The sequence below is a fragment of the Salvia splendens genome, chromosome 6 (genome assembly GCF_004379255.2).
Source record: "Salvia splendens isolate huo1 chromosome 6, SspV2, whole genome shotgun sequence".
Lineage (NCBI taxonomy): Eukaryota > Viridiplantae > Streptophyta > Magnoliopsida > Lamiales > Lamiaceae > Salvia > Salvia splendens.
The window spans coordinates 5,385,381-5,397,755 of record NC_056037.1 but is presented as its reverse complement, the minus strand read 5'-3'; the positions used below and the strand labels follow the sequence as shown (position 1 = coordinate 5,397,755).

Sequence of the window (12,375 nt, the reverse complement as noted above, 5' to 3'; positions counted from 1 at the left end):
AGTATACAACAGTATTTGAAGTAAGTACTCGAACAAGTCAACTGAAGCCTTTAATACAGCAGCCTCAAATATCAAATTCAGACTAATTATTTGGACTTCGATTGTGAAAACCTTAACTTGGAGTTAGAGACAAGAAAATGGAGAAGCCAACACGTTGAAATAGAAATATTACAACATTCTCTCTTGAGTTTTCTCATTAGTTACATATCACCATATTCAGGGTTGCTTGAGTATGGGTTTTGTTTTCCCTTTGCACCAGCCCTCGATCATATAACTATTTGAACTTTACAAAAGCCAAAAAAAAAAGAAAAAAAAGAGGCCAGATGAACATGGGAGACAAATCCCAGTATCCGCAGCTGCTCACAATTTCAGCTTTCACTAAAAAACACATGGATGTTTGAAAGAGGAAACTAGTAAAATTGGAGGCGTAGTCAGTTTACCCTAAAGTCGCTGCAACCGTCTTTTCTTTTTGTTTTTCTGTTATAAGTCATCCGTTATGCTGGGTGTTGGTTGCGGGCGGCCAGACGGCCAGTCTTGCATGATAGGAATCGGGAAGTCATCGCTGTTGCTTTTGTGATGCATTTGCTTTTGCACAGCTTTGACTGCTGCTACTCTTGCTGCATTAGCTGCCCTGTTAGCAGCTGTTACTGCTCTGTTCACTCTCTCGTCCACCTTGCTCACTTCATACGCCTTTTGTGCTGCTCGCCGAGCTTCCTGATGGTTGGATACAAATATAGTGATATTATACTACTTCACATTATACATCATACTCGATTCGAATTCACATTCTAATGAATATGAATTCAAATCACACACATATATAATCAAATTTGAAGACAAAAACAGAAAGAAAAGACGTCAAAGAATTTACCTGAACAACGTTAAGCACTCTAGAGTGATTGACAGCAACGGGCGAAACAGGATATACATTGCTCTGTGTGCTTGGAATATCAAGAATTCCATTTTGCCAGTGGCCCGACTGAGTTTCACCACTTCTGAAAGTGTACATTCCGAGCCCCTGTCTCCTCCCCTCATGCCAGGCACCCTCATAACGATGGCCATTTGCAAAACAGTAGACCCCAAATCCATGCATTTTGTCTGCAAAATACTCTCCGGCATATCTATCTCCATTTCTGCAGGGAACAGCATTGATGTCAGCTCAGTAATCAAAATTTTAAGGAAGACTTGAGTGCCTGCCGCAAGAGCTACTAAATAATTAACATCCATATCGAACCACATTGAGCATTGGAAGACCAAATTTTATTTTGCAAAAAACGCAGATATTAAGTTTATTAGCAAGCACAACTATGAAACGGACAAATACAGCAGTTTGAATTTAATACTTGCAGGGTTAGAAGTGAATCAAGTGATTCAGAAATACTAGCAGAGACGTACAGTAGAGAAACGATAATTTATTGCCACGCCCAAGTCCATGCTTTTCAGGTCTACCCCTCAAATATCATGTCAAATATTTACGGGTTTAATATAACTCACAGTCTTGCCTCTTTATGAACAGCTCAACACAACACAATTTCCACATAACATGACAAATTCATGTTCCATACCCACTCACAATATCATGAATCAGTTAAAAGACAAATAAGACGTCGAGGCAATGAGGAAAGGGTATCAAAAGAAGTAAGTACAATATTCTTTTTTTCAGCCATTTTCAGAACAAGACAAAGTAAAGGCAAAAAGCAGCAATAACAACTTCATCTTCCTTAATATAGTTGGGAAAATGCAACATAAAGGCAAAGGAGCTGAAAAGCCTTTTGCTAAAGAGTTTTACATTAAAAAAATGCCAAACACAAATCCAAAATGATTCCTATTCTTTAACTCCTTGTTCACATAAAACATCAAATTCTCTTTTATTAGAATCATCAGCAAAAAAATTCTGTAAATGCATTCGGGTTTAAGAGAAAGGGAAGAATGTGCAAGTGAGGGAATTGGCCAAAAGAATGGCAGCAAATACGAAACAATTACTTTTAAAACAAATCATATCGCATCCAAGAAGTTTTTCAGATATATTCACAAGGATAACAACTAAAGATTCCCACACCCGTTCAAGCACAAGCATAATCTTATCTGTATCGTCACACCATGCAATAAAGACAAAAGCACATTGGCAAACTATATGAACTTAGTCCAAAGTAATGCTATGCAACACACTTAGCAATAAGATTAAGCAATATATATAGTTTCAAACTTTCCCAAACTGAATGATCATATAACGGATGCATGAATCAAGATGTAACGCAACAACTGTGGTAAAATTCAGAGCCAAATGCCATCACTATTACCTGAAATGATAATGTCCAAGACCATGTTTTACACCCCACTTAAACTCTCCTACATATCGGCTACCATCCTCGCAGGTATGAACCCCACACCTATGGCTCTGTCCACTAGACCATTCCCCGGCGTAAACGTCACCAGTGTAAAACCTATATACTCCGAAACCATGCCTAAGGCCTTGCCGGTACTGCCCTCTATACCGGCTGCCCCGAGCCCACGTCTCAACGCCATAGCCATCATACTTGCCATCAACCCAATCACCTTCATACCTCCCACTCATGTAATAGTAATAAACCCCACTGCCACTACATTTCCCCTTATGAAACTCGCCCTCATAGACATCCCCATTGGTGTATGCTTGAACATAACACCCGGAAATGGCCTTCTTATCCGCCTTCTGCCTCGAACCAATCGACCAAAGCACCGGAAAATGAGGCCGGCTCACCTGGCCCTTGGCATTTATCTTAATCGGCAAGGACTTGGCAAGGAACAACCTAATCGTGGGGAGCCTCGGGATTGCTAAATTGAGGGAAAAAAGGAGGACAGCCGAGAAGGCGAAAGCGGATAAGAAATCAAGAATAAATGACCTGGAAGGGTGAGAGACCAGGAAGTAAAAGAAAGGGAGGCTGAGGAGAAGGATGAGGCGGAGGTGGAGGCGGAGACGGCGGCGCAGGTGGCGGAGGTGGTGGTGGAAATGGGTCAAGAATTTCTGAGACCTATTGTGGAAAAGACTGAATTTTGCAGGTGGGTCCACGCCGTATCTGTGGAGGGAGTTGGAGAGAGTCGGAGTCTTGGTGAGGGAACGGGAGAATTGTTGCTGGAGATGAGGTCTCTTGAAGGGGGTGGGCTTGGGGGTAAAAGGGTCATTCTGCTCCAGCTGCTGCTGATTCTCATCGTTGATGAGGATTTGGAGGGCGGGAGTGGGCCCAGGCGAGGACGAAGGCGGCGGATTGGTTTGAGAGAAATGTGGGTGTTTCTGGGTGAGGGAGGAAGGGGGGAGGGGAGGAGTGGGGTTGAAATCGGAAGAGACGCCGCTGCTTTCTGTTCCGATCTGTAATTCAGATTTTTTCTGATGCATTACATAAGGAAAATATCTACCAAAAGCACAAACCCCTTCACAAATTGGGGAAAAGAGAATCCAAAATTCTTTCCAATTTCAAAACTTTCTCCTCTTTCTTGATAATTTCTTTCTCTCTCTAGATAATTTTCAAATTTAGCATTCTGTTTCTTGAAAATAGGAAGGTATGGTAGTATTTGTACATATATTGTATCTATATATGGAAATGAGGGTTGAGTGTGTGTGTTTGTGTGTGAGGAAAAGGTGAAGCAGATAGACGAAGAAGAAGAAAGAAGCGGAGAGTGCGAGGAGTTAATGGTGAGAAGAAGGAAGAATATGAATTTGAAAGCAGAGGCAAAAAGAGAAAATGCCCAGTTCCTTTTTTTTATTACTCCTGTTTTATATTTTCAATTTCTATCCTCGTTTCTATTTCTTCTTTTGGATGTATAATGAACTTTTTTTGTTAAATTAAAAGTTATACTATTAGAACTTATTTATTAGATATATACTATATCAGATTTTTTTATTAATGCTTACTCCCTCCGTCCCCGATTAATATTCACTCTTCCATTTCGATCTGTCACTCGATAATTGTCACACTTCATTTTTACCATAAATGGTAAATATATCTCACATTTCACTAACTCACTTCGCTCACATTTTATTATAAAACCAATATAAAAAGTGGATATCATATTTCACTAACTTTTTCAACCAACTTTTCTTTACATTTCTTAAAACCCGTGTCCGATCAAAGAGTTACAATTAATCGGGGACGAATGGAGTATTACTTGACCAATCAATTCGTTCGTATTCAATTGGTATAAATAAAATTTAAATATTATTCCTTATTTCATCACTTGTAATTTCAATGCATATGTATATCCAAAATTGAAAATGAGACCCTTATTTTAATTATACTTAGATTATCATAGTTGTGATGCAAGATTCATTAGCCAAATCCAACTAAATCGGAGCTTTGGCCACGACCGGTTGAAAATTGTTGATTAGTCATGTCATACTGTGCTAATAAGTCAACGAAATTATTTAGTGAAAGCATCGAATTCCATACTAGTACTATAATTATAAAGACGATTATGAAATGACTAATTAAAGTAATCATGTTTGCGTTCAATCATAGTTTTATAAATTATTTTGACATCCGGATTGAAATAAATTTGATTTCTAACAAATTTGTCGCGTGTATAAACATTTGCAGGTGATTTAATCGTTTCGAGAAGTGAAAGATATGTTGTAATTTGACTTGTAGATACTTAAAAGATTGGACAACAATTGTATTCAGTTAAGATAAAAAATAGATAAAGACGCTACAAAATATCAATAATTGTTATCAAAACACTCAACAAATAAACAATGATTTTTGTATTTATTTTCAATCATCTCATGGTGATTTTTTATGGTCATTTATTAAATATACAACCTTTTTGATTAAGAAATATGAATAATACATTATTCGTAAATGATTATATATTTTTTTACTATGAGATGGTTGAGAATAAATCCAAATGAAAAACCAGCGGCATAATGTCACTAGGGTTTCATTCCCTTTGTCGGATGGATCGAAATGGCTTGGGCTCTAGGGTTTCAAAAGTATTGACAATCACTCCAACTGAATTAGTTGGGTTTGCTTTTATTAGAAGGGATAATTTTTTAGACGCCAAAATTTTGAAGATGTGAATGTTGTCCTTCTTGTCCTTGAGTATTGGGATTGAGATGAGAGATATTGGATTTAGAATTGTATGTAGGGAAGATTGATTTTGTGGATAAATTGTCGAACATATTTTGTTTGATCTTATAGTTAATACCTCAACTGAAGATTATGTTTTATCTGTCTCTAAAGAAGGGAAGAAAATAACAAAAGAAATTTCTGATTTGTCTCTCTATCTATTGTACTACCTACTACGTACTGCAATTAAAACAGATCATAAAAGGACATATAAATAATTAGAAACAAATGCATACATGAAAAAGCTAACCTCAATTATGAATATGCAAAAATATGTCGAATCCCCAAAAATTTCGATAGACTAAATTTGTTATGCTGACTAAGCATTGCACACGCGCTAAGGACTACATGAGGAAATATTTAGACAATTCTCACCAGAATAAAGAAATAAGCTTACATGCTCTCTGAATTTAAACATGAATTGCTTGATTGGAATGCATTGAAATGCTTCCCCATCAACTGGGCAATTTTGGTTTAACATCAATAGCTGCTGTACTTTTTTTTCACCTGGTTTGTGTTACAACTCATCCATCATCTGTACACCTCAGCAGTCCATTTTCTGGAACATGAATGTAAGAGCTCGGTAGCATGATGTTGGAACGTGTTCATCAAGGCTGGTGCATCTTGAAGCCAAAAACTCTAGGGACATAGCCCTGAGTTGGCTTCTGAGGCTTGAGGTGTCCGTATGTCATCAAGAACAGGTTGGGGAATGTGGTTCCAAAATATGCCCCATCGATATCTGCTGAGGTCAAGGAAATCAATCCAAAATACAAGCATACAAAATACTACTACTAAAATTTAAAGAGAGTCAATAACAAGTCTTTTAATGCATTGCAACCCAAGGTTTTACTGGTGTAAAACTAATTGCCTGTGAAATACTCCTGGCAATGTTATGCGTATGGAGGCTTATGGCGGTCTACCGAAAGACAGCCACAATGGTTATGGACGTCAGCATGGCAGTCGATAAATAGACAGACAAAATAAGGAGTATAAAATATGAGAAGTTAGAGTGGACAATGAGCATGGTCATATGCAAATGAGAATGAGCCAGAGAATTGTGTCCAAAATATAAAATGCAAGTTAATAAAAGTACAAGGTAAAGATATTGCCTTGGTATTTAGATCGCGGGTAGTAAATGTCATCGCATTTTGGGCAGTAAATCTTCACAGTACTTGAGCGTGGGATGTCTGACTGTCCAACTGGAAGGCATGGCTGTCCACAGCAGTAGACTCTAGGGCATCTTCCAAACTCATAGTTTTTATACTTCTCTAACTGTAATAAGTTCCAGCTCAATGAGTCAAATGACATAACTGAATAAAGAGGGGTGACCAACACAAATGGTAAATCTTATGATGTTACCATAGCAGCCATTCCCTTGCTTGTCAAGATGTAACGGACATGAATAAGGCCATACAGCATTTCTGCAGCTGATTCAACTAATTCATTCTGTTCCTCGGTATACATATCACCTAGATATCCCATCATGGAGAAAACACTGTTAGAAGAGGATATCCAGCCCAAAACAGAGAAAAAGATCAAAGTGAGCAATATAGCTAGGCAGAATAAGCAAAAAACAAAGAAAGTAAATTAGGTAGACTGACAAAAACCCCTGAAAGGTAACATATAATTTGTCCCCAGGCCTCAAACTAACCCCCGAAATTGGACCTATGTGGACATGAAAGTTCAAGAGCGTTTTATCCTTTAGCTATCTCATTTCGTTGACAAAGTAGACATAACACACATACTGGCACATTTTGGAAAACATAAAAGAAAAAATATCCATCTAATATATTCAAACACTTTTAATATCAATTGCCAGAACCTTTTAAATGTCATGCGAGAGAGAGAGAGAGAGAGAGAGAGAGTCAAATAACAAAATTCCATTAAAATCACATTGGTAATGGCAACCATGGTGGTTATTATATAGTAATTAGAAAAAATAGATAAATAGTATACAATAGGTAAAGGTCTTTTTCCCATATCTAAAGTGTGGTGGCAATCTCAAGTTCTCAACTAGACAACAAATGTAAAATAATAAATTCAGGAAGCACCAACTTGCTGAAGAAAAATGCTACAGTTAGTTTATAGCATAATCTGAAAAGATAAAAACACTCAAGTAGTATCACAGAAGCCAAGCCAGGTTCGAAAGTAAGAATATGACATAAACAAAAACCTATGAAGCATAAACTCAACTAACAGCTACTAATACATGATAAGAAGCTCACCATGAGATGATTCTACATCCAGTATTAGATCAAGTGCATACTCATAATATGGGACTTGATTGCTCAATCCACATAGATTGAAATCGTCCTGAATATATTCATCGTCAACTTCACAAAAAAACTCATTTCCACGCAAGTTGCAAAACCATGAAACCCAAGATGTATCGTCTCCATCAGAACCACTGACATCAGACTCTTCACTCTCTGTTTCAGATTCTTCTGCAAAATGAACAAATATTTCAATCTTATGTTTCCATATAACCAATGTATGCAAATGTTATCAGGAAAGAAAAATAGACACATGTGAACAAATGCACAGAAATATACAAACATGTGCAACTAAAAGCACATAAAACGAAAGAATAGAAAATCATACTAATTACATGCCCAAAGTGCATAACAGTATCAATTCAGTGCAAGGAGCAGGCTGGTTTCTGTTCTTTACATAATGGCATGGAATGGAAGAGTGGTTTCTTTCACATCTCTCAAAGCAATAGTTCAAGTCACATAATGATGAAGTTAACATTCAATCACAGCAGAGAGCACGAAGATTTTGCACGGTTAACATCAAATAGATACTGGTAGTCTGGTTCAACTTTTTCTTCCAAAGTGTTGCTCTATTGATCATGATCACCATCTACCTAACAATATAAAAGAAGCATCCCTATTTCCGTATTGAGCTTCGACAAGTCCATTTTTCAACATTGTGAGCAACATATGAGCGTGAGCATATTTTCACACAAACATGACTGATTCTGTTTCTTATATTTAATATTTAGTCGATTCCCTTCAGATATAAAATAACCCAGCTACACAGATCAAATGCTGAAACTTTTCTGCATTGGCTCTTCATTTGAGCGAAGTTTAGCGCCTCAAAAAACTGAAATGGGTTAATCAGGTTTTTCCCTATCACAGCAGAGCTCTATGATTTCCATAACTACCCCACTGTCATTCAATCATTAAAACAATAAGCAAAAAACGCACTAAAATAGTTCTAGTACTAGTAACTTTTATTCTCCACTCACTCTTCCTAACAACTCCTCCTAAAATCCCGTACTCAAGAATGTGGACATCTTGAGTGGGACGGAGGGAGTACATGGTAATGAAACACTGAACACAAACCGAATGCCCAAAGCAGCCCAATTTCACGATTATACATAAACCACAAACTAAACTCGAAACAATTAAGATGAAATTAAAAAAAAAAGGTACCCTCGGAGAGCTTGGTCTTGCTGGCGGTGAGAGCGGATGAAGAACGGGTGTCCCTGAGATCAACATGCTTGCCGGCAGCGGCGGAGGTGGAGGGCATCGGTACGGCGGAACCCTTGTTTCTTGATGTGGAAGGCGACGATTTCTCCAAATGTTTATCCAGCGCATCGTTGATTCGCTTCCGATCCAACACCTCTCCGGCCTTGGATGAGCCACCTGCCCCTCGATCTCTGTACATGTTCATATCAAAACTGGAAAAATCGAATCCCCAAAACCATCAACTTTTCAGATCGTAGGTGTTGTGAGTCTGGGCAATTGAAGAATAGGCGAAAAATAGATTTGTACAGTTGTGCGTGTGGGGACTCGAATCGAGACGGTGAGAACTAGGGTTCCATTCAATTTGTTCTACAAAAAAGAGAGAAAATGTGCTGTGAGCCTGTGAGCTATCTATAATTTCTTTCTCATTTTAACTGCTTTTCTATTTCACATACTCCAGATTTTATTTCTTATGCTTGTTGCTATTCAATTTTTCACTCCCTTAGTTTACAATTTCATGATCAAGTTAGTTTTAACAGGAAATTTAATGGTAAATACTTAGTTTTTTCACCTTATAAACAGGTCTACATGGAAAATAGAAAAAGTATCATCCTATTCCTATAAAAAGAATTATGGAAATAAGTTATTAAGTGAATTAAAAAATACAATGATTTCCGTTTACTATATTAGACAACAAAATTGAGGTTTAAAACAATTACAATTTGCACTGAAAATTATTATCATAAATACAGATTGTGTTGTGACTTGTGAAGAAAAATGAGATAATATAGTGGATAAAGATTCAAGAGTCGAATTAGAGCTATATAAAAATATTACTCCATTCATCTTATTTAAAATGGAAACTTTTTCTTTTTAGTTTTTTTCTGAATGAAAAAGTGTAGATATGATTAGAGTTAAGAATTTAAATTAGTGCATGTATTGAATGAATAAAAATGATTTTAACATTTATGAGTTACGTGTGATTAGAATGTAATGAAAATGATCTGTTAAAATTAATACAATGATAGAAATGAAGATATTAGAATAATTTATAGTATTAAGATCGACATGGTTCATAAACATATATAGTAGTAGTTGTAATTTAATATTAGTACATAAAAAAATGAAAAAAATGGTTGGTATGATGGTTAATTTTGAATAGCAAATTTCATTGATAAATGATAGTAATTTTGAATAGCAAATTTCATTGATAAATGATACTAGTAATTTTGAATTTAGAAAGGGTATTTGTGTCGACGGAAAAGAAGCGATCCAATAAATGTAGTCTGTAGAGTGTAGACAGAAAGTCCACGCTTAACAGTTTTTACAGTTACGCAGCAATGGAGCAAATTATGCTGATTTCTCTAGTTTTCGGAGCTCTGTTTCTAGTGATTGTAAGAATATTGGACGCTTCAATCTTGAGACCAAGGAGATTGAGATCGGAAATCGTGAAGCAAGGGATCAGAGTGCCCGTTCCTTCTAATTTGTACGGCAACATACCTGAAATAAGACGAATTGGCGAATCACAGAAGCCGACAAAATGGTTCATGATTGGTTCCCCTTCGTTTTCCCCCATCTCGAGCAGTGGAGAAATGAATACGGTGAGTGCATTCCACTTGTTTGTTTTAATTCATCACTTTTAATTCCCCTCACTTTAATTCCTTCTAGCATCAATTTTGATGTTCTAACTGAAATGTCGAGTTACTGGTTGTTATATGCTGAATTACTTTCTCTCAATTTTTAGCCCATATATAACAACTTTCTATGATATTAATAGCTGATTACTGATGTATTATGGATGATCAAATGTGCTTTGCCAAATTACTTGAACTGTTTTGACAGGATATACATTTTTGTATTCTACCGGCGCCATACAGCTGCTCTGCATTACTGATGCAGAGATGGTGAAGGAGATGAGCCTCTGCACCTCTTTGAACCTTGGCAAGCCTTCCTATTTATCGACAGAACGCGTCCCTCTACTTGGTAGGGGCATCCTCTCGTCCAATGGCCCTTACTGGGCGCATCAGAGGAAGATCATTGCACCTGAATTTTATCTAGAGAGAGTCAAGGTGCAAAAAGCCTTCAACAAGTGAAGTTTTTAGACTAATTGGAAAGTAAAATACATTGCTGACTTATTGGTTTGTGGTGTTAGGGTATGGTGAGCTTGATGGTTGAATCCACAGAAGCGATGTTGAAAACTTGGGAGAAGAAAACGGAGGATTCAGGTGGGAAGGTGGAAATCATGGTAGATGAGGATTTTAGAAGTTTGTCAGCTGGTATTATATCAAGAGCATGCTTTGGAAGAAGCTATGTGGAAGGGGAAAAGATATTCAGTAAACTTCAATCACTTCAACGAGTGATGTCAAAAGGGAGCATTGGAGTTCCAGGAATGAGGTACACACCTTCTTGTTATGTCGGCTCCCCTATTTACATTGCATGGTGAATGATGAAACAGCGGTTAACAGGCACCTCCCGACTAAGCACAACAGAGAGTTATGGAGATTGGAGCGAGAGATTGACTCGATGATACTAGGTGCTGTCAAAAGTTGCAGTAGCGGTGATGATAATGATAAGAAAGATCTTCTGCAGTTGCTACTTGCTGCAGCTGAGAATGAAGGAGATGATAGAAGGAACATACCGGCAGATATGACTCCAAGTAAATTTATTGTTGATAACTGCAAGAACATCTATCTTGCTGGCCACGAGACTACATCACTCTCGGCATCATGGTGCTTGATGATGCTCGCTGCCCATCCAGATTGGCAAGCTCGTGCCCGTGAAGAGGTGCTTGAAATCTGTGGTACGGACATGCCCACAACAGACATGCTCCGCAGCATGAAAGTGGTACATTTCCCAGTCTGATGCTCTTATGCTTCAATGAATTGTGATTGTTCAAGAAAATGGTTAACCATTATTGCAGATGACTATGGTGATTCAAGAGACGCTGCGGCTATACCCACCGGTAGCCTATGTGGTGAGAGAAGCCCTGCAAGATATCCATTTCAAGGGGCTCAACATACCAAGGGGGACAAACATCCAGGTCCCTATACCTAGGATGCACCAGGACCGGGAGCCGTGGGGCTTGGACGCGCATCAGTTCAAGCCGGAGAGATTTGGCAATGGAGTTTTGGGGGCGTGCAAGATCCCACAGGCTTATATGCCCTTCGGGTATGGAAGCTGCACGTGTGCAGGACAGCACTTCGCCATGGCTGAGTTGAAGGCCATTCTCTCACTTATCCTCTCCAAGTTTAGATGCTCTCTCTCGCCGGCATATCACCATTCACCTGTGTTTAGATTAGCCATGCAGCCTCAGCATGGAGTCTGTATTCTTCTTCAGAAACTGTGATGTCTTTTCCCATCTTCAAAGACATTCCAATATAAAGTTAAATACATATTCAGACTTCAATTGCAAATGCTAAATGATGAATATTTTATACATGAGTATGTCATATCGACACTTTTAAACTCAATTATTAGTATTAAACAACAATCTCAAGCATATACATGGATGAAAGGCTAATTTTCACGACATTGGTGGCAAGAATATTAAGGTGCAGACTTGTTTTGTAGAACTATATAAGAATACCAGTATTAAGACCCCCCTTTCACCTTATACAAATACAACCCAACTATGTAGTTATAATAAATGAAAAATAAATTTTGATATTTATTTGGAAACGGGAATTGCACAAAATTTTAGAATTCCCTATATATGCAGATTTTCAATGATGTTAAATTGATGGTTATATATGGATTTGGATCATGTGTACAAATTTTTTTTTTGGATGAAATGAATGAGTTTGGCC

General features: G+C 37.6%; 2 protein-coding genes and 1 pseudogene across 2 annotated transcripts; 1 reads left to right on the top strand and 2 right to left on the bottom strand.

The window, feature by feature from the left end:
• Positions 1-154: 154 nt before the first annotated feature.
• LOC121808586 lies at positions 155-3,716 on the bottom strand. Its single transcript, XM_042209149.1, has 3 exons — positions 2,301-3,716; positions 872-1,133; positions 155-714 (listed from the first exon to the last, which is right to left on the bottom strand). Exons 1-3 carry the CDS (start codon positions 3,371-3,373, stop codon positions 481-483), a joined length of 1,569 nt encoding a protein of 522 aa, XP_042065083.1. The 5' UTR covers positions 3,374-3,716; the 3' UTR covers positions 155-480.
• Positions 3,717-5,332: 1,616 nt separating this feature from the next.
• LOC121808583 (casein kinase II subunit beta-1-like) lies at positions 5,333-9,000 on the bottom strand. Its single transcript, XM_042209141.1, has 5 exons — positions 8,537-9,000; positions 7,325-7,543; positions 6,459-6,568; positions 6,209-6,371; positions 5,333-5,838 (listed from the first exon to the last, which is right to left on the bottom strand). Exons 1-5 carry the CDS (start codon positions 8,775-8,777, stop codon positions 5,708-5,710), a joined length of 864 nt encoding a protein of 287 aa, XP_042065075.1. The 5' UTR covers positions 8,778-9,000; the 3' UTR covers positions 5,333-5,707.
• An 833-nt stretch (positions 9,001-9,833) lies between these two features.
• LOC121806960 lies at positions 9,834-12,005 on the top strand (annotated as a pseudogene).
• The last annotated feature ends 370 nt before the right edge of the window (positions 12,006-12,375 follow it).